Raw genomic sequence first — 23,375 nt, forward strand, 5'->3', positions numbered from 1 at the left:
CAGTTGCAAAATGCTCAAAGCTGTGAAGATTTTTTTTTCCTTGCTAAAATAGAGCGATTCTTTCTGAAGCCGGCAATTCAGACTTCCATACTGATTGTACAACCGTATTCTTCTTCCATGACCTACATTAAAATTTATAGAAATTTGAGTAACAGAGTAAAATCTTATTTAAACTCTTTTATGAATTGGAAGGTTCTCTCACCAAGATCTGGATTCTGAAACCTCTCGTGAATGGTTCTTATCTCTGGTACAAATTGGGGCCGGCTCTACATGGGAAATGTAGTATCAGATGCCACTCATTCCAGAAAACAGCCTTAATATTAAAGCTGACCTAATATTTTAGTAAGTGTGAGACATAGACTCCGCAAGACATTTCAAGGTGTCCGGTGTTATCAGGTATCAAGGTGATAGTAACTTGGCATTGGATCAAACTTCATTTTCTTGCACATCCCAAATATACTTTGAGTTATCAGGAATTTGGAGGCCAAGTCAACACCGCAAACTCTTTGTCATGTTATTTAAACCATTCCCAAACCATTTTTGCAGTGTGGCAGGGCTCGATATCCTAATAAAAGAGACTAATGACTTTACAACATATAGTAAGGCTGTATTTGGTCTGCAACAATGTTTAGGTCGGTGTATGGGGAATATTGTTACTATCTAGCGTACCCCGTCTGCAACAATGTTTAAGTGTCAAAGTAACATTAATATAAGTAAATGACAGGACCCGAGATATCCCAATAGATCATTGACCTGACCATTACATCACCTCCATCAGCTTACCACAGTAAGAGAAAACATTACACATCAGACCAGGACATTTTCTTCTATTGCTTAATGGTCCATTTCTGAAATTTATTTTCACAACCATTTTCAGGGGTAGACAGGGATTATAATGAGCGCTTTGACAGAACTGCAGCTATACCTACACACATATACACACACATACATACATACACACACACACATACATACACACACATACACACATACATACATACATACATACATACATACATACATACACACATACACACATGCATATTTTATTTTGTTATATATATATATATATATATATATATATATATATATATATAATTTAGTTATTGCCACCACCTGTTAGGTGCCTCAGGTACTGTAAGAAACAGGTGCTGTTAATCACACAAATTAGAGAAGCATCACATGATTTTTCAAACAGTGCCAATACTTTTGTCCACCCCCTTTTTTTATGTTTGCTGTGGAATTATATCCAGTTTGGCTTTTTGACAATTCTTTTTGTGGTTTTCCATTGAAGACAAATTAAATGAAGATAATAATACCAAAGAATTTGTGATTGCAATTATTTTCTGGAAGAACACGAGTATTATCTGACAGAATGGCAGGGGTGCCAATACTTTTGGCCAACACTGTACATACACACACACATACATACATACATACACATATCTATACATACATACATACATACACACACATGCATACATATACACATACATACATACATACATACACATACACAAATACATACATACATACATACATACACATACATACATGCAGACATACATACACACATACATACACACACATGCATACATATACACATACATACATACACAAATACATACATACATACATACATACACACACACATACATACATACATGCAGACATACATACATACACACATACATAAATAGTAGTTTCTGATACAATGTGTGTTCTGATACCGCTATACATCAACCAGTAGCAATCTATTCTACATTTTTTAGTACAGCAGCTTCTCTATGATTTTAGGCTAGGCTTTGCCCCCCCCCCCCCCCCCATGCACATTAGTGTACTCTGGACTACCCTTTACCCTGTTGTGGGTTCCCTAGTCATCTTTATTTGAACCATATTTGACAAGGTACTAACCACTATATACAAGTAACACCTTACGACACCCGTCATTTTGCAGATCTCTGTCCCAGTTTTGATACTAATCATCATCAGGACGGGTCAATAATATCAGAGTTGTTGGTTCTCACCCCCCCTCCCCGGACCTCCCCTCCCCGGACCTCACAATGATCAGTTGTTCCTGGCGACCGCTGACCCTGGAACCTTCAGAGGATGACGCCGGACACCAAAGACTCCGTCCACTTTGTACAGAATTTCTGAAACAAAGACATAATTGCTTGTACGAGATGCGATGTCCTCTTTAGTGAAGGGAGAAACCATTAAAAATATTCAAGCGATAGAACATTAGCACAATGTATGTCATAGATACTTAGCATATTTTTAATTAAAAGTTTTTAGTGAATTTACATATTTTATAAGTTGATACAAGTAAGTTTCCCATCACACAAGTCTGGGCGCTCTCTTTACCGTGCGGAGCTTTTACATATTCACATTGGCAGCCTCTTCCAGGATCACTTTATGTTTTAAAGATGTTTATCTGCTAAATTAGGAAGAATCTAAAAATACCTAAATGGTGACGGGCTGAACTCTGAAGATCTGACCTGTCGCTAATGAGCAGAATGTCAGTTCATTGCAAATTTAATTACGAGTGTGCTAATTACACCGGTCCTGCGACATTGCTAATATGCATAGTGGGTGTAAAATGGAAAGTGGAACCGGAATAGAAAATCATTAAATAAGTAAAGTGTGGCGATAGCAGGTAAGCCCTTACACAAGGAAACTGCCAATGTGTGATGGGTATTAATAGGTAAGATTAGGATTACCCCAGAGTGTGATGAGATAACCTGCAGGCAACCCCTTCTATACAAACACAGATTGCTGCCCATTTTGTACCAATTGGTTCTTTTTCTATGAATTGACAGCAATCATTCTGTGTCCTTCCTTACACTTCTTCTTGGCCACCAAATCCAATTCAATTTTTGCAGAATACGTTTTCTAGGAATCCAAAGTGCTGTGATTGGCCCTAAACATTGTGTATGAACTTTTTAGGAGATTTGCACAAAAATGTCCCGTAACTCTTTTTCTAGTCTAGTGAGTAGGGTTGAGCCGATCTTGAGATTTCAGGATCGTTTTTAAAATCTGATTTTCGATCATTTTCCAGCAGATCCCAATCGTGAAATTTGCTCAATCGCCGATCCGGATCCGATCTTTCCCGATCCGGATCGCTCAACCCTGCAAGTGACCTGTTGTCAATGACCAGGAGTGGCTGATCTAGCGAATGACAAATGTAATCATTTTAGAGGGTTTTTTTGGGGAAAAACAAATATTTTTTTAAAAAGGTCAGTAATTGTGTTCTAAGTGATATTAATTGGTTAATAAGTGCAACCAAATACCTTTAGCAGTGTCTTGAATTATTTCTGAGTTTCTCTGTGAGCTCCTGGCATCTTCTGCCTTTGTTTACATGGTCATCTTATTCTGTTTTCCTTCAACTACCATGATAATTTGAGACACTCAGAGCTGACTCACACCTCCTCCCTTTCTCACTCACATCCCTTCACCGTCTCCCGAGCTAGCCTGAACACTAGTAGACCTTCCTGACTAACTCAAACCCCCCATAACCCATCATACTTACCTGTCTTCAGGAAAGGACCTTTTGGGCATAGGGTGTCACCTCATATGGTGGGCACCTCCTCTTCTTGATGTCTGCCGGTCATCCATGCCAGTGTAATAGAGCCATAAAGCCAGCATGTGCAGTAGCTGAAATTCCGGTTGCATTGTGCAGGCATGGCCGGCAACCTTCAAAAAGAGTAGGTTTTGGCCACTCCAGAAGATCCACACCAGAAGACAGGTAAGTAGATTTTTGGTACAGTAAGTAATTTAGAAGGTAGATACATGGAGGGTGTTAGCTTATATTATTAAAATCAATTTATCCTGGACAAGCTGTCATTGGTGGGTTAAAGTCATGTGATATGGGTGTTTGTCTTTCACCAGAAGCCGGCATATCAACCCAACCCCACAGATAGGCAGATTCACCTTCATCGAATGTTGTTTTCCTTTTGTGAATCGGTGCTCTTTGAGGCATCAAGGGCTTTGATGTTGCTCCAATGAGAATTGCGGCAACTCTATTTTACTCGAAAGAGCTCATTTGCATATTGACAAAACTTACAATATCTCAGCAACAAATGCACCAATTCCCAAGAGGGAAACACCATATAATTCAGGTGACCTTAATCCCCATATCTGGGTGTTAGGTTTGACATTCTGGGTTCTGGTGACAGATTCCCTTAACATTAAGCCAATGACCTATGAAGTGCTCTACAGTGTACAAGACCGGTAGTCCTCCATTGTTACTAGTACGAGTCCCCAATGTTACATCAAGTAGAACATTGAAATTATAAGAGTAATTACAAGGAAAGGTAAAGTGAAGATGATCTCCCCGAAATGAGAGCTTATGAGAACGCTCCATGACGTCTCTCAGAGTTCAGAGACGTGGATACATTCATTTGCTAATTATATTTCACAAAACAGCAGCATTTACAACCGAGGGAAGATGATCAATTTTTAATAAGAAAGTGTATCTGCCTTTCCTCGCGACGCGCTGAAACATTACTATTAAATCACTACAACAAGCCCGAGCCGAATTCATTTTGCAAGTGCTTTTGCAGCAATATGTTTTACTAGTTAAATTAGCCTGCAACTATGTAATATCTCTGGAAGCCGAAATTCACTCACATATCAAAGTAGAAACTAAACAAGAATGTGAAAAATATTGCAGGCGATGGAACGGGAACAGTAATATATGAAATACTTCTAATGCTAACAGATAACACGGCGCGTGTTTTATGAATGTCGAATCCCGGGGGAGGATGAAGCCGTCACTTACAGATTGGCCATCTTGAGTGGGATTTGGTGGCTTGAAGGTCTCACGTCATTGGTTACAATGTATAGCCAGATCTCACCACCAAGGCTCGGACGATTCGGTTCTTTGTTATCCTTAATGGAAAACCCAACAATTTTCCAAATTTGACAGATCTTTCTCTAGAGGGGTTATCTCAGGGAGGGACAACCAGACCTACTTGTTAGTGACAGGCCAAGCCTTTCTATGTATTACACAGTCGGACATTCACTTCAATGACCCCAAGTAATATTACATTTCTCCTGCAGTGGCCGGACCTGTAGCAAAATTAGGGATTGTCAAAAATATCCTAAAGTGTTACCTAATATAAAATTATGTATTAATTCATAAGACAGTACAAGGGTATATACCTAATGGAAGAAGTTCCTGCAGCCCACAGGTGTAACTATGCACCAATACTCTAGTCATCATGTAGTAATACAAGACATGGACTGACTATTGGATCATGGCTTGTATGAACTTGGTTGGGCTAATTCTTCAACCTACTCGGTGACCTCATTTGGGATCGCCCATGTGGGACATATCTGTGTCTTCTGTCTTCATGTTCTTTCATGGCATTGGAGGAGGATCTATGTATTGTTAGTTCCTATATTGGTTTTTGTGTTTTACATGGTCCTGCACAGGAAAATTTGTGCAAAATTGTGCAAAATTTAGATTAAACATAAAACGAAATCGGTAGAGTATAAAGTGGCAGGAGCATGGGAACACACCATTATGGCAGGAATAAGCACTAGCGTTGAGTCAATCTTGAGATTTGAGGATCGATTTTAAAATCTAATTTCCGATCATTTTCCAGCCAATCCTCATCGCGATCGTGAAATTTGCCCAATCGGAATCTGATCTTTTCCACTCCTGATCGCTCAACCCCAGTCAATGCTTCGCTATGGGAAAAGTCACTTTTAGGGTTGAGCCAATCTTGCGATAACCTCCGACCTCGATCCTGCTGGAGAAGATCGGGATCGGAATTCCGATCACGATCGTGAAATTTACTCGATCGCTGATCGGAATTCGATCTTTTCCTATCCCGATTGGTCAACCCTAATAAGCACGTGTTGCTAAAAAACATAGCATGTTAACATTGGCATAAATACCAGGATAGCTGCGGTAGTGGCTGTCAGAAGGCCCAGGACATTAGGAGGCCTGACGGGCCCTGTTTTTTTTGGTTTTTAATAGGCCGCTACCTGCTTCAGTAACCCCAGCAGTTATTGGACCCGATTTACTTACCGATCCTGGCCCCTGCCTGTACTTTCCATTCTGTGGAGGCGGCTGGGATCAGGAGTGAGGATCAGAAAATGAGACTTCGGGCCAATGAACCCCAATTCACTATTCACACTACTCCTTTCAGACCCCAGAGTATAGTGATCAGAGGCCCAAGGGAGGCCAGGGAGCATAAAAAACACTGTTACTTACCTCTCCCGGGCTCCGGAAGCCTTCGGGCCTATTTGATGATGACCCAGGCATCACATTGGGCCAGGCCAGTCTTTATTATGTGTAACAACATTGGCCTGGCTCAGGTGATGTCTGGTCCAACATTAGAGAAAGCCCAAATCAGCGGGGAGTGTGGCAGAGCCCGGGAGAGGTAAGTAACAGTGTTTTTTTTTTTTTTTTTATGTTTGTTACCTCCTTTGGGTCTCCGATAATAATTCTAGATGTCTTACTTCTCTACGTCATTGACTGATTGTAATAATGTTCATAGAAACTTTTTATTTCTTATAAAGCATTTTTTACAAATATCCTACAATGTTTCCAGACATAAGAATTCTTCGGTGTTATGTCACAATGGTATAGTTATACTGGGCCGGAGCGCAATCTTATGAAGTCAATGGTCTCGCTCTATATATCACAGCGCGCTGAATGTTTCTCACGAGGAATTAAAGTTATTTTATCAAACTGACCTAAAACCATAAATTTGTCATTTTGTTGCTGATTCACAACAGACATAAATAATATCAACGTCTGGATTTGCAAAGATCTCTCTGTTTTCTTACATTATGTCCTAGGGGTTGTAAGCTTCTGTGATATGTAAGGGCGTATCTATACAGTCCTTTGAAAAAGTTTGGGCACCCCTATTAATCTTAATCATTTTTAGTTCTAAATATTTTGGTGTTTGCAGCAGCCATTTCAGTTTGATATATCTAATAACTGATGGACACAGTAATATTTCAGGATTGAAATGAGGTTTATTGTACTAACAGAAAATGCGCAATATGCATTAAACCAAAATGTGACCGGTGCAAAAATATGGGCACCTCAACAGAAAAGTGACATTAATATTTAGTAGATCCTCCTTTTGCAAAGATAACAGCCTCTAGTCGCTTCCTGTAGCCTTTAATCAGTTCCTGGATCCTGGATGAAGGGATTTTGGACCATTTCTTTCTACAAAACAATTCAAGTTCAGTTCAGTTTGATGGTCGCCGAGCATGGACAGCCCGCTCTCAAATGATCTGAAAACAAAGATTGTTCAACATAGTTGTTCAGCGGAAGGATACAAAACGTTGTCTCAGAGATTTAACCTGTCAGTTTCCACTGTGAGGAACATAGTAAGGAAATGGAAGAGCACAGGGACAGTTCTTGTTAAGCCCAGAAGTGGCAGGCCAAGAAAAATATCAGAAAGGCAGAGAAGAAGAATGGTGAGAAGAGTCAAGGACAATCCACAGACCACCTCCAAAGAGCTGCAGCATCATCTTGCTGCAGATGGTGTCACTGTGCATCGGTCAACTATACAGCGCACTTTGCACAAATAGAAGCTGTATGGGAGAGTGATGAGAAAGAAGCCGTTTCTGCACGTACGCCACAAATAGAGTTGCCTGAGGTATGAAAAAGCACATTTGGACAAGGCAGCTTCATTTTGGAAACAAAAATTGAGTTGTTTGGTTATAAAAAAAGGCGTTATGCATGGCGTCCAAAAAGAAACAGCATTCCAAGAAAAACACATGCTACCCACTGTAAGATTTGGTGGAAGTTCCATCATGCTTTGGGGCTGTGTGGCCAATGCCGGCATCGGGAATCTTGGTAAAGTTGAGGGTCGCATGGATTCCACTCAGTATCAGCAGATTCTTGAGAATAATGTTCAAGAATCAGTGACGAAGTTGAAGTTACGCCGGGGATGGATATTTCAGCAAGACAATGATCCAAAACACCGCTCCAAATCCTCAGGCATTCATGCAGAGGAACAATTACAATGTTCTGGAATGGCCATCCCAGTCCCCAGACCTGAATATCATTGAACATCTGTGGGATGATTTGAAGCGGGCTGTCCATGCTCGGCGACCATCAAACTTAACTGAACTTGAATTGTTTGTCCAAAATACCTTTATCCAGGATCCAGGAACTGATTAAAAGCTACAGGAAGCGACTAGAGGCTGTTATCTTTGCAAAAGGAGGATCTACTAAATATTAATGTCACTTTTCTGTTGAGGTGCCCATACTTTTGCACCAGTCAAATTTTGGTTTAATGCATACTGCACATTTTCTGTTAGTACAATAAACCTCATTTCAATCCTGAAATATTACTGTGTCCATCAGTTATTAGATATATCAAACTGAAATGGCTGTTATAAACACCAAAATATTTAGAACTAAAAATGATTAAGATTAATAGGGGTGCCCAAACTTTTTCATAGGACTGTATGTGCTATACACCAGGCGTTATATACTTTTTGGTTATATTGTAACATTACTGAAATATTTTTATTGTTATATTTTTGGAGTAATAACTCGCTACCAAAGCCATTGTAAGCAATGGAAGAAAATCAAGTTAAAGTGATCAACAATTGTTTATAAGTCACAATAAAAGTTCTGTTCACTCGTTGCAGACGGCCCATTGACTTTATACGCCCAAGCAGTCCATTCTCAAGCTGTTACACCAGTCGGACATCCCAGAGAGAAGGCAGGAACAATTTGTGACTGTCCCCATCTTTCTGATCACTGTATACGTGTATATGGATATAGGCGCCGCCATGATGTGACTTCCCTTTAAGATTTTTTTAGTCGTACATGAAAAATAGACATGAGAAAAGTTTCCATTCCTTTTTTGTTTATATAAATAAAAATATATATCACACGATAGGATACGGAAGACGGTCCTTGATGTGGAAGAGAGAAGTGATATAAGTTTGGTTTTGTGAATACGTAGAGAATGGTAAGACACTTTTTGTAAACACCAGATTTATTTGTAACCAGAATTTGCAGATTGATCAAGTCATTTGCCAAAGTGTAAAGAACAGACAACAGAAATGAGTTTATATATACAGATATAGCAGAGTAAACCTGGACATCTGCAACTGGTAACACTGGGATAGCAACAATGAAACAATCAAAAGTTATTGGAGAAACCATTTTCAAGGACTTTATATTGGTTTTTGTTATTTTCTGTGATACCAGGCTGCAACAGTGTAACCAATTGTTGCAGTTTGAGTTATCTCTGCTATATCTGCATGTCCGTGTGTGTGTATACATATATTTAGAGAGGATTAATGTATATATAGAATGTACATATAGAGATACATGTGATAGAGGATTAATGTATCTATACAATGTATGCATATATATATATCACGTAACCAGCAAAGTAACAGAAATAAATAAAAGAACATAAGAGAAGAACCAAGGAATGAAGTTGAATATCAGATTTAATGCTCCAAACTCCGCATCACTCCTCTGTCTAAAAGGATAAGACATGCTAAGAGGATGTGAAGAGGGCATGAAATGGTGCTTAGCATATTGTACGGGCATCAAAAGCCAGATTAATGTTGAGCGTTCTAGTTAGTCATCAACTCCTCCAATGTGTAATAAGGTGACGGTCTTGGTTACCGCAGAGAAGAGTGTTCTTATACAAATGCTTGACTTGATTAGACTTTGTCCGCAGAACCGAGCCTGACTATTCCCCGGTAGATGCAATGAGCCTGCGGAGATAAGACCCGGCGCTTTCGTAACACTTTACTTTTTAGATGCATTTTACTGGAGAGGGGAGAGAAAAGATGACTCCGGGATCCAAACACTGCAAAATATCTTCTTTATTATATACAATTGTTTCTTTTCCTTTTGTGATATTTGACGGCTCTTAAAGGGTTGCTCCAGCATTACCCTGCTTACCTTCTGACTCCCTGCAGTGTTTTGGACAAGGCTGCAGAAGAAGTGATCTTAAAGTACCGTGCAAAAGTTTTAGGCAAATGTGGAAACGTTGCTTTCAAGATTCTACATTGTATCAGCGTAAACCCGTCACCTCGACCACTTGTTACCTGTGTCAGTCGCTGAGACTTTTGCCAGTCCGTCATCTTCCCTTGTCCCGATCACTGCGCGATATTATATCCGATTGTAATTTGGGCACGGTTATTCTTCATCGGTATGTATTTCATGCAGATATGAAAAATTAATTTAAAGCCAATTATGTCGGAATTTTATTTTACCTCTTGGATTAAGAATAAAAAGACCATTTAGCGATGGAAAAGCAGATGTTGCCTTTCTTTTTTCTTGCTCGTATAATTGCTATTGAAATGCAATTAAAACAAATATAACGAAGCTAATTCATAGATTACCATCTGCTTTCAGCAACATGTTTACTTTTTTCATATTCCTTATGATTTTTTTGCAGACACACGCGCTGATTCTCAAACTACGTCGAGTTCTACGAAATTCTAGTCTAGACGTCTTTTCTTATTCCCAGGCTCGATACAAAACAAGGACGTGTTCTGCGACGCAACTCCACATAAGAACCTTGTAATAACTCAATTGTGGCAGATACTGTAACACTTTTAGCAAATGTATTCAGACAATATATAGTTTTTCTTCTTTTTTTTTTAAGTTGAATACAAAATATAAGGCTCCGTTCATGCTAATAAGTGAGACCTTTAGGATGCTGTCAAGGTTTCCAGGATATTTTCATGGCCAGATTGACCGCGTCATAAGTCAATGAAATCTGTCAGGATTTATTGGGATCAGTCAGAATTTGTTAGGATCTGTTGTAAAGCTGTCAAGGCTCAGTTACTAATGAAAGCCGTAATGTTACTGGTGAGCAAAGCCTAAAGTCCTTGGCTCCTGTGCATACTAATACTGCAATGTGAGGTCTGTAAACTAGACCACTGTTAAAGGGAGTCTGTCAGGTCCAAAATGTCTCCCGCACCAATAAAACCTCCATGTAGGGCCTTGTGGTAGGAGCAAAAACATGTCTGTATGACCACAAACTGATGAAGCAATACAGAGATAATCATCTTTTTAGGGAAATGACAATAATCCTACAAGCTCATTGGGGCAACACAGTGGCTCAGTGGTTAGCAGTACACTGCAGCCTTGGAGTCCTGGGTTCGAATCCTGCCAAGGAGTTTGTATGTTCTCCCCGTGTTTGCATGGATTTCCTCCCATATACCAAAAGCATACTGATAGGGAAAAATGTACATTGTGATGTGAGCTTTATATGTGGCTAATAATCCACATACAAAAGTATAAAAAAAAAAATAATCCTAGAAGATCCTCGGGGGTGGGGTCAGATTTGAATATAGACAATTGCAATTGTTTTGGTTCTGCTCTGCAATTTCTTCCCTTTATCTGTGATTGACTTTTTCATCTACAGTCTGAAGACAAATGTGGTAAAGGTTGAAGCCTCCCAATCGAATCCCATCCCAATGACAAGACCCTTTAAAGAGAAAGGAAAACAATCATATTGGTTAAAACTTGGATGGAAAGACATGGAAAAACGAATGTTGCTGAATCTGTCTTGGGCCAAAAACATTATTTTTTTAGTGTAGATTATGAGCTCCATATAGGGGTAGAACGTTCAAACTGCTTGCAGATATTGTCTTTGGCAGGATTTGAACTCAGGACTCCAGTGTTGTAAGTGCTAACCACTGAGCCACAGGGCTGCCCCGGGCTGAGAACACTCTGTCCTGTATTTCATAGTGTTGCATGGTAATGCTGTGTTCTAGAAGCCCAACACCCCCGTAATGAGCATTTGTACCCCCCCCCCCCCCCTATGAAGTTCTGTAAGATTGTATCTACACCACTATAACTTTAGAATGCAAAAAGTAACATCATATAATGGGGATTCTTCACAGGTTTGCTATTATAACCTTGTGTATACTGAATTTAGATGTAGCATATGGTAAATGTGTTTCTATAATGTTGTCCATGAGAGAATTTCAAGTAAAACACTATTGTAAAATGCCGATTTGTGCGTAATGTCTTCTATAGATGGGTTTTTCATGTAAACATTTACCATATGCTGACTATAAAAGAGGTATACTCAAGGTTACACTAGCGAACGTGCAAAGCCTTTCTTTTTTAACACCGGAGTCAAATGAGCACTTAGAATTATTGAATGAGTCTGGAAAACATGGCATGTGCAAATGGAAGAACGTCATGAACAATAATGGATTTCACGAGAAAATTCACAACACAATACACCGATAGATAGAATGTAATGTGCTGTGCATACACTGTAACTATAGTCTTCTTTGTCCCTCTAAATCTGCACAAACACTACTATTACTGGAGTTGTCATCCTTAGGTTTTCTGTAGGCCCGTCCTTCAGAGTCAGCTGCTGTGTTTGTGTACATAAGAAGTTGCACTAGGTGTATGTCAGTGAAGTCAAGAATGATTAACCTATAAGCTGAAATCGGATAATGAAAGTTATCTAATGTGATATGGATGAAGCCTCTTGATGTGGAGCCAGTGATGACATGTTTGCTTTTGTGAATATGGGTTGTTATCCAAACTTCACAACACCAATGGCCGGGTTGTTATGGAAACTTAGTCTAAAACTGTGTGTATGTCAGTGAGGCTACAAATAAAGGACCTTTGATTGGCTAATATAGGCTATCTGATATAATATGGAGGAAGGCCATTGATATATTTGCTTTTTTGAACACAACTCTTCTGCATTCTGGAAACACCTGAATATTCCATCCTGGCCATAGCATTGACCTGGCAGCGTTGACAGATGCTTTAGTCCAGGTCTGGGAGGAGATCCCTCAGGAGACCATCTGCAACCTCATCAGGAGCATGCCCAGGCATTGTAGGGAGGATGTACAGGCACGTGGAGGCCACACACTACTGACATGTTTTAAGGACATTACATCAAGGTTACATCAGCCTATAGTGTGTTTTTCCACCTCAATTTTTGGGTGACTCCAAATCCAGGCCTCCGTTGGTTAATACATTTGATTTCCATTGATGATTTTTGTGTGATTTTGTTGTCATCTCATTCAACTTTGTAGAGAACAAAGTATTCAATGAGAAGATGTCATTCATTCAGATCTAGGAGGTGTTATTGGAAGGTTCCCTTATTTTTTTGAGCAGTGTATATATATATATACCTGTCGTAGTGGCAACTTGATTCTCTCTGCAGCATTTCAGCGTATTGTCTGGGCTAATAGTAACAGCAGTCAATGTAGACGTGATTATGTTGTTGCGTCTCTGACAGATAATTGTAGCAATCACTAAGTCTATGTGATACAATGTACGTTTGTACGTTTCGCTCTGCACATTTGTGTACTTCAGCTTGTTGCTGTTGCAGATCTCCTATGTGGATGTTGCAGTTATTGTAACCTAATCTCAATGTATTAATTAATTCGCTTAGATCAATTAGTGTTTGACCCCTGACCACTTACATAAATCAAGTCGACAAGTGTGTACAGTAAACCGGCTCATAAATATCTGTTTTAAGAACACGTGTTGCTTTAAAGGTATAATTGTCCCTTTCCTATCTAAATAGGATTTTCTGCAATCCCCAGAACGAGGGAATGTTTTACTTACCTGTTTTTCCCAACACCTTCCAGTATGGTTCTGGGTTCTCCCCCCACTCTCAGAGGCTACTTTTGGGTAGTGTACCTCTTGGTGAGACATTGTTGACTGTTAGACATATCTCCGTGATGAGAGGCATATCACCCAGCTGACGGACATTCAGAGGGGGGATCATTGGGCTAAAAGAAGGATAGTCACTTTGACAAATTGCCCACTACTTAGAACATTATATCCTAGCTGTGAAAAAATATTGCTGTCAGTAGTTATCAGACGGAACAAAAAATACATAAGAATATAATCTGACCCCAAAAAGTCAAGGCTAGGTCTCTAACAAGTGGTAGAATGGTCCCCAAGTGAATACAAAGAATGGGAAACCGAACGCTGTTTGGAACTTAACATAAGATAGAGGAAATATTTAATATGTTGCAAAATTTTAATTGTTTAACTTTTAATTGTCTACAAATTCACCATAGTAGCGGCTTCATGTGTTCTGATAACGTTCCCACTCCCCTCTCCGTACCTCCTTCTCTCCTACCCAATCCCTCCTCTAGTATGTTGCATGACCCAACCTAGTCAGTTCATGTCACTACTAATGAAAATTAGCTTAGAGTTTGACTTTAAAGACTAAACATTGCTTAGATTTTTCTTTGGATTTTTCTAATTATCTTCGACTATTCACATGTACTAATTACATTCATGAATCCTGACATTGGTCTTTAACTTCCATTGTCAGTAATATTTTTCTATTCTCTAAGTACTTTGTAACATTTGCATTTCAATGTGATCATCTTCAATACTGGAACGCGCGGTGCGATGATTCTTTCTCTTACGGGTGTAATGAGATTGAACTCAATGTATATTTTCATTATGATTTCAGCGCTGAGAGGTCAATTTGTCATTTATTCAACACAACAATTTCTGATATTACAGGGTAGGATAAAAAAAATTGTCCAAGGACTCTCGGTAAATCTAACCAATCTAACACATCGTGATGGGCAAAGTAATCAATGAGACAACAAATAAACCTTTGTTACATTTCTATCTGGCGTTACATTGTCTGGAATACAGTATCCAAATGAAAAAGTGCGATTCAGTGTAGTTGTCCCGAATAGCGACAAAGTTACAAGATGGGATTTATACAAAAAGAAAAAAAAGACAGAGAGACAGACAGACAGAGACAGACAGAGAGACAGACAGAGAGACATACAGACAGAGAGAGACAGACAGAGAGAGAGACAGACAGAGAGAGAGACAGACAGACAAAGAGAGACAGACAAAGAGACAAAGACAGAGAGAGACAGATAGAGACAGACAGAGAGAGAAAGACAGAGAGAGAGACAGACAGAGAGACAAAGACAGAGAGAGACAGACAGAGACAGACAGAGAGAGAAACACAGAGAGAGACAGACAGAGAGAGAAAGACAGAGAGAGACAGACAGAGAGAGAAAGACAGAGAGAGAGACAGACAGAGAGACAAAGACAGAGAGAGACAGACAGAGACAGACAGAGAGAGAAACAGAGAGAGAGACAGACAGAGAGAGACAGGCACACAGACAAAGAGAGACAGAGAGAGACAGAGAGAGAAAGACAGAGAGAGACAGAGAGAGACAGACAGACAGAGAGAGACAGGCAGAGAGACAAAGACAGACAGAGAGAGAAAGACAGAGAAAGACAGACAGAAAGACAGACAGAGAGACAGACAGACAGAGACAGACAGACAGAGAGAGACAGACAGAGAGAAAGACAGAGAAAGACAGACAGAGAGACAGACAGACAGAGAGAGACAGACAGAGAGACAAAGACAGACAGAGAGAGACAGACAGAGAGTGACAGACAGAGAGGGACAGACATAAAGTGACAGACAGAGAGACAGACAGAGAGAAAGACAGAGAAAGACAGACAGAGAGACAGACAGACAGAGAGAGACAGACAGAGAGACAAAGACAGACAGAGAGAGACAGACAGAGAGTGACAGACAGAGAGAGACAGACATAAAGTGACAGACAGAACTCCTCCTGACCCATTTCTGTAATTCTAGTTTCACACCTTAAAATCCTTTCTGGTTCATCTTCCCAACACCTCTGACTCCTTCATCCAATACCAGAGCTTACAATGACTTTATACCAAGACAATATCACACTATATCTGGGTCACATTTTATCTTTTTATGCAGCTGAAAACTTTATTGACTTTAGCAGCTGCTGCTTGACATTGAGGACTGATGTGGATTATGTAGGTTACTGGTCACCCAGTCCAGCCATAAGACGTATGGACCCCGGTACCTTATAGAAACCATGCCATGTAAAAGATTTGTCTTTCAAAATGGATAAATGAATTTTAGGAAGTAAATTTTTAGCAACAAATTGATAAATTATATTAGTAAATATTCAGAGGACACTTAGTCAGAACAGTTTACAAAAAAAAGAGAGAAATGCTTGCAAATTAAAATAAGCATGGGGTGATACATCATTAAAGGGGTTTAAAAACAGCCGGAAAAAAAAGTGCTCAGCTGCCGACTCCATTCAGAACAGGAGGCAAAACTCACATGTTGTCATGATGGGCAAGGGGCGGAGTAGTGAGACCTCATCCATGTGCAAGTTAGCCATTATCCTATAGATCTTGATAAGAGTGGAATATTCCATTTAAAGGGATTTTAATTCAACATACATTCACTCAAGCTGGACCTTGAGGTTACTGACTTGTTCCAACCTTGGGTCATATGATCAGAACCTGTCCCCATCCTCCAGGTCTCTTTGTCACCTCCCTTATCTCCAGTACTTCCAGGGAGTTACCTGTTCTATGGGGGCTGCTTTACTATAGTCTGTGAAAAGCGAAGAGGAAGGAGAGGGCAAAGCAACATAGTGGACAGGAGCTGGTTAATGTCACATGACCTGGACTGGAAACCAACCTGAAACCCCCAGCCTAAACAAATGGACAAAGTAAGTTACATTAAAGGATAAAATAGGCCAACACATCTGGATTTGTGAGGGTTGGATTCTTGTTAGCACCACTGATCAGCTTATTTGACAACTGGGAGCTCCTCTCCTTTTTGTACATCTGATGCCAGCACTGTCCACCATGTGAGTCCATCACTGAAATGATGGCCATCGTATCCCCAATTGTATCCCCATAAATGCATATACAGGTATCCTCTAACCATATTTTATACCTCTCAAAGTAGACATCAGCAGCTTTATACCTGACTGTACAAACCCCGCCCCCGAGGAGCAATGTGATAAGCATTGTCTACTTGTAATGACATTATTGCAATTAATCATTAGACCAGTTTTCCAGGCTTGCAATATCCATGGCCTATTATTATGAGAGCTCATCAATATCTGATATTGGGGCACTGACTTTTTTCGAATAAACACTGTGACTGAAGGAACGTTCATTATGGTGAAACAAACTGACACAATCTGATACATTTGCTTCATCCATGTAATACAACTGATACAACTTTGATGTTGACCTTGATGCAGGAAATAAAACACTTATCAGATTTGGTTTTGTGGATGTTCAGATCCATTTTCAATAGCGAAGAGCAATGAAAACCTCTCCTATTATTCCATTATCATCTAAATAGATTTGTTTTATTTCTAGAACAAAAGTTTGAAGAACAAGCTGATGTCAGGAAGTAAGCTGTGCGGTCTCCGAGCTGAGGAGGTGAGTGCACCGAGCGCTTGTAATGGCTCAAAGCAAATTGAATTCACTTGGCATTTCACTTGCATCCCAGTAAAAGTTTAATACATTGTATTTCAGAGTTTTGTGTGTATTGTATAGCTCAGCGATATTGAACGAAGAGAACGCGCATGGAAAGAACCACTTCATCTTTTTTTATATAATAGCTTAGAAATAAAGCAAATAAACATGAAAATGTTTCTAAAAAAAGAGTTTGGGATCAAATATGTTCAAGGGGCGCAGTCAAAGGAGCTTCAGCTTAACTATAGGGTCCATATAGTCACAGCCAGAGGGACCCACAGGTTACCCCCAACTGAAGAAACGTATTTGATCACCTTTCTGATTTTGATTTCTACACGTTCTTGCTTTGTAGATTTATCACCCCTGCCATCTGGTGCCCTGGAATTCTATCATGAGACACCAGAATATAATAACTTCCCACAATCAAAGTGACGGCATTGGTTCACCCGAAACAAATCCCCAACTATTCAGTTTTGTTAAAGACAATTTGGGATATTCAGATTGAACTTGGCCAGTGCCAAAGGGGTTCGCCCATCTCTAGTGGCCACTAATAGTCATGGGTGCGCAAGTGCACAAACACAGCACCAGCCCTATAGACTAGTCAGTGTCCCGGGCGAATTGATGAAAAAATATATCTGGTACTTGTCTTCTACTCCTACAATGAATAAGATCCCAGATCTGCTCCTCTACTTCATAAGACTGTAGACCAATGCCTAGATTTAATCCAATTACCTCCTACAATTTATAAGACCCCGAGCGGCTCCTAAATTTAAAGGAATTCTACCAGTAAAACCTCTTTTTTTTGTGGATAAGACGTCGGAATAGCCTTTAGAAAGGCTATTTGTCTCCTACCTTTAGATGTGGTCTCCGCCGCGCTGTTCCTTAGAAATACCGTTTTTTTACCAGTATGCAAATTAGTTATCTCACAGTGATGGGGGTGGGCCCGAGGGCTGAAAATGCGATGGGGGCGTCCCCACTGCAGCTCGAGAACACGATCCTGCGACGCCTCTATCTTCGGCTGGATCCTCCCCTTCTGTTGTCTTCCTCCTGTGTCACCTCCGACGCCTGCGCAGTTGGCTCTGCCAGTGATACACCAACAGAGCTGAGCGCGAATGCCAGTCGGCGGCCATTTTTGGGAGGCTGCTCTTGCATTGAACTACAAGAGCAAGAGTGGCCTCCCAATAATGGCCGGTATGTGCAGTCAGCTCTACTAGTGTATCACTGGCAGAGCCAACTGCACAGGCGTCGGAGGTGACGCAGGAGGAAGACAACAGAAGGGGAGGATCCAGCCGAAGATAGAGGCGTCGCAGGATCGTGTTCTTGAGCTGCAGTGGGGACGCCCCCATCGCATTTTCAGCACTGGGGCCCACCCCCAACTAATTTACATATGGTAAAAACCAGTATTTCTAAGGAACAGACCACATCTAAAGGTAAGAGATGAATAGCCTTTCTAAAGGCTACTCTGACGTCTTATCCACAAAAAAAGAGGTATTAATGGTAGAATCCCTTTAATAAGACCTCCAATTACCCCCCTACAACTAATAAAACCTCAGATTAGCCCCTACAGTCAATAAGACCCCTGAACAGTCCCTACATTTAGCAAAATCCCAGAAATCAGAACTCAGGCATCGTCCTACAATATAATGAGACTCCAGGAAGCCCCAATACCTGATGTCATGGCCATTGTGAAAGTTCTGTCCTTGATACATATTATCTATGTTCTGCATGGTCTGGATACTTAGTATATACCTGGCCCAGGTTTAGACCATTGCCCACCTGTTGTATACTCCTTCTTTATCGTATTATACATGTAACACGGAGTAAACCAGATACATACAGTTTACATAACATAATAGATGAATATTCTAATACAGCTTTATCGACTTATGAATTACGCAATGACATTTCCACGCATGTTTCGATACAGACATCATTGAATTGAGATTTTTTTTTTCTTTTTTTTTGTTCAATTCTCCAATCCCGTCTCCATGAATATCTAACGCTCGAAGGCTTATTGGCGCAGCGCTAGTATTCGAGATTCTGAATAAAAGTCATTCATCTGAGATAATTTTCTGTGATTGTTTATCGGCAGGTCATTTACAAGCTTAACCCTTTTGATTTCCTGTAAAGCGAGAAGTGCGACGGTGAATTTATTGTTATCTGCTTTATTTATGGCGGTTTTTCTTCTTCTTTTTTCAGTCTAAACGTATACAGGCCCAACTGAAAGAGCTTCGGTATGGAAAGAAAGATTTAGTTTCCAAGGTACACTTATATCCAATTGTATTTCCTGCCATGGCAAGGTTACTTGGAAGGTTTCTGTTATTTGGGATGTCATGTTGTGTACCCCATTAAATTATAGGTTTTATGAGGTCAGTAAATCTGATTAAACTCGGGAGTCTATTGTCAAAGAATTTTAGGGACATTAATAAGGGGCAAACACATGGAAACATTGTTACAGATGTCTCTTAAGTTTCCTTTTTGGTTTGATATATTACAAGATCAGTGGCATAAGATCATCAGCGAAGTCTATGGAGAAGGGCGGGGAGGAATGAGCAGGAAATGCAGGAGGAAACATTTTGAATGAGACTGAACTGTAGCACTGCCATGTGACCCACTAACATGATGTTTGGGGTTGAGCCGATCTTGAGATTTCAGGATCGATTTTAAATTCTGATTTCCGATTATTTTACAGCCGATCCCGATCATTAAATTTGCTCGATCGCTGAACGGAATTCTATCTTTTCTGATCCTGATCGCTCAACCCTAGTCAATGCTTCTCTATAGGTTGAGCCGATCTTGAGCTAACCTCCGACTTCGATCCCGCTGAAAAAGATCGGGATCGGAATTCCGATTGCAATTGTGAAATTTACTTGAATCCGATCTTTTCCGATCCCGATCGCTCAACCCTAATGATGTCACTTTCTGTGAAGCAGAATACATCCATGTTCACTATCTCTGGATAACTGTTATGACCTGGTCTTTGCTGTCTAGGCCTGTTGCAACATGGGCCTTGGCCTTGGTATTGGCTATTTTGCACCCCCTCCCCTAAGGAGACCCCAGATTATAACAGTGTTTCGAGGGTAACAAACTCCAAAAGTTTTGTTCTCAGAAAACTTTTGGAAATGTTTGTTCTAAATGAACCTGTTGTAAAGATAAACCAAAAAATCTTATTTGACCAACCCATCGTGGTGCAGCGTTTATGTTTCACCACCCTGGGCTGTGATTGGTTACTTTGGGCCACAAGGTCTGTTTTTTTTCTCTTAGATGGCTTCATCCATGTCTCCCTCAATTCTATACTCATGGCCTTTGCTGCACAATATCGGACACATTGTTGGAGTTTTGCTTCTTTAAAATGTTGTTCTTAAATGTAGGCAGAATTTCCATTTTCTAAGAGTAATAAAAAAAGAAGTGAAGCCACTTTAACATTCCCTCCGACGCAGTCTTACTGAAATATACAAGACGAGGCAGCTAAGACGTGAGGAAATGGTCTCCGTCTGAATTAATTAAGATATTTGCAAGCTCGGATTTCATACATCTATGTCTTGCATTGCTATGAGCTTTTGCGCCTGCACGATATGTTTGGAGGACCATGGATGTCTCTGCAGAATGGCGAGTGTGCTGGTGACATAATCAGAAATAACTTAGGTGCAATCATTTTTATGTATGCAGATATAGTAATCCAGTGTTTGTCTCCCATTAGTATGTAGTGCGTTACAGATGTGGCATCCACCGAGCCATACTGATGGTCTATCCATGGTAGAGGACACCGCAGGTCAGTTGTTCGGGAAGTAGAAGCTGCTGCAGTGGACGGGGAGCACATTCAGGCTTCTCTTATTCAAATAACTTTTCACAGGGTCATCCTGCCTGTGCTCTCATCCACTGCATGAGCTTCCGACAACCTGGAGACTGAAAAACAGCTGATCTGTGCCAGGACTTGGTGTCAGAGCCCCACTGAATACATACTGATGGATGACCTATCCCGTGGATGTGGTTGGAAAACCAATGTCTTCTTCCTAATAATGACCCTATCAATGTTGCTTAGACTCACAAATTCACTGGGTGGAATTTATCACATCATCTAGGCCAGAAAACTGGGATGATATTTGGTGCAAGACCCTTTCTTGTACCATAAATGTGCTTCATGTCGTGATCCCTGTCTCGACCTGCCTGATTTACCAAAACTCACTCCAGTTTCCTGGCTTGAGTAAGGGGGCATTCACACGATGTAACGCGACACTGATTCTTGCACTATAACACACATAAGTTTTACAGCGCTGATCCTTACGCGAGTTATCATGCAAGAATCAGCGCTGAGTTACATCATGTGAATGCCCCCTTAGAATGGAAATCTGTGCCATTTCCTACTTTGCGTTGGTTTCTATTCCGGCCCCGGGACCTCCAACAGATTTATAATGAGACCACGGCCTCTTCATAAATCTATCGGTCCCTGCGCCAGTCCGTTCATATATTAAGATAATACGCCAATTTTAATACATTATTAATTTGGTGGCTTAAAGTGACTCTCACAAAATTAGTTTTCTCTTGCCGATTAGATAGATACTCAGTCAGTGGCGTAACATGCGTCTTCTGGGCCCGGGTGCATACTATAACACTCACACTGGGGCTTTCATAGGAATGAATAGAGAACCTAGGTTCTTGCACTGTCAGCTGAAGGGTCTTATTTAGGGTTGAGCGATCGTGTTCGGAAGAGATCAGATTCCGATCGGCGATGGAGGAAATTTCACGATCGCGATCAGAATTCCAAACACAATCTTTTTAGGTGGGATCAAGATCGGTGATTATTTCCCACAATGCTTTGCTACTGGCCAAGCATTGTGGGAAAAGCTAACAATGTTAGCCTTCACACTGAGTATACGCTCTGCTCATTCTGAGCGGAGTGTATACTCAGTGTGAAGGCTCCACTGCGGTTCCATAGCAAGGAATGGAAGTAGCCGGCACACAGCCTTAACCCCCTGTGCGCCGGCTGCGTCCATTCATTCTAATGAGAGACTAGCTAACATCTCTAGTAGCTACTTACCTGCAGAGATGGCTGGGACGGTGCCCGGTGTTCTCGTTCTTCTTCGCCTCGTTGCCCCCGCCTCCCAGGTTAGTGTTAAAGAGCTAGGAAGAAGGTGGGGCTTGTGACTTAGGAGAGTGTGGGTGGATACAGGGCGGGGAGACGTGACATCTCCCCTCCCAGTACCCGCCCACACTCTCCTAACCTGGGAGGTGGGGGCAGCGAGGCGAAGAAGAAGGAGAACACCGGGCACCAGACCAGCCATCTCTGCAGGTAAGTGGACACCAGGCGGGACTAAGTAGCCAGAGGATTAAAAATAGATCCTTTGGCTACTTAGTGATTAAAAAAATCACTACACAGCGTGGATTCTAACAATTAAAGCGTTCAATTGTTAGATTCCATGCTCTATAGTGAATAGGATTGTTTTTAAAATCCGATCTTCGATTATTAAAAAAATCGCATTGACTTGCATTGGGACTGGAATTGGGATCGAGATCGGGTTCGAATGAAAAATGATCGGAAATCGGATTTCAAAATCGATCCTGAAAAGTCAAGATCGGCTCAACCCTAGTCTTATTGTAAGTCAAATGACACAGATAAGGACTGGCGCAAAGTGGATGACAATTGCAGCCAATTGGACAGAAGAACACATTCTAACTGCAAACTGCGTCATGCCCCTGTCTGATGGGTCAAAAAATTTAAAAAACGTTGGAGGGTTACTTTAAATATAGAAAGTTGCTTTAAATTTCAGCATGGAATTCAATCCACTTCGTAAAAGGAATAATTTAGAGCCAGTGATCCGGCCAATGTTATGCCTCCTGCAAACAAAGGTGCGCACTTGTTGACGCGATTCACCGATTAAACATCATGACTCAGGTCACTCAGTATTGCGATGACAATTTTTGGGGAGAATCTATTAGCGCCTTGATGGCTCAGTTCATTAAGTTCCATCTTCTGTAGGTTGTTACATGACTACGTTCTCACGTTCTGGTTTTCACAAGTCTACGACACTGTGGGTGTTCATTCCCCATGACTAGGCGTCTAATGATCAGGCATATGGCATAGGAAGATTATTAGACCCATCCTAAAGCTCATCTCCATATAATA

At 40.7% G+C, this 23,375-nt stretch overlaps 1 protein-coding gene across 1 annotated transcript in view; it reads left to right on the forward strand.

The window, feature by feature from the left end:
• LUZP2 (leucine zipper protein 2) overlaps window positions 1–23,375 on the forward strand; it is a 323,103-nt gene that overhangs the window by 218,823 nt on the left and 80,905 nt on the right. Inside the window, exons 6-7 of the mRNA XM_075280836.1 lie at window positions 17,153–17,215; window positions 19,451–19,513. Coding sequence (XP_075136937.1) covers window positions 17,153–17,215; window positions 19,451–19,513 — 126 coding nt within the window. The remainder of the gene's footprint in view (window positions 1–17,152; window positions 17,216–19,450; window positions 19,514–23,375) is intronic.

This window comes from Leptodactylus fuscus, chromosome 7 (genome assembly GCF_031893055.1).
Source record: "Leptodactylus fuscus isolate aLepFus1 chromosome 7, aLepFus1.hap2, whole genome shotgun sequence".
Taxonomy (NCBI): Eukaryota; Metazoa; Chordata; class Amphibia; order Anura; family Leptodactylidae; genus Leptodactylus; species Leptodactylus fuscus.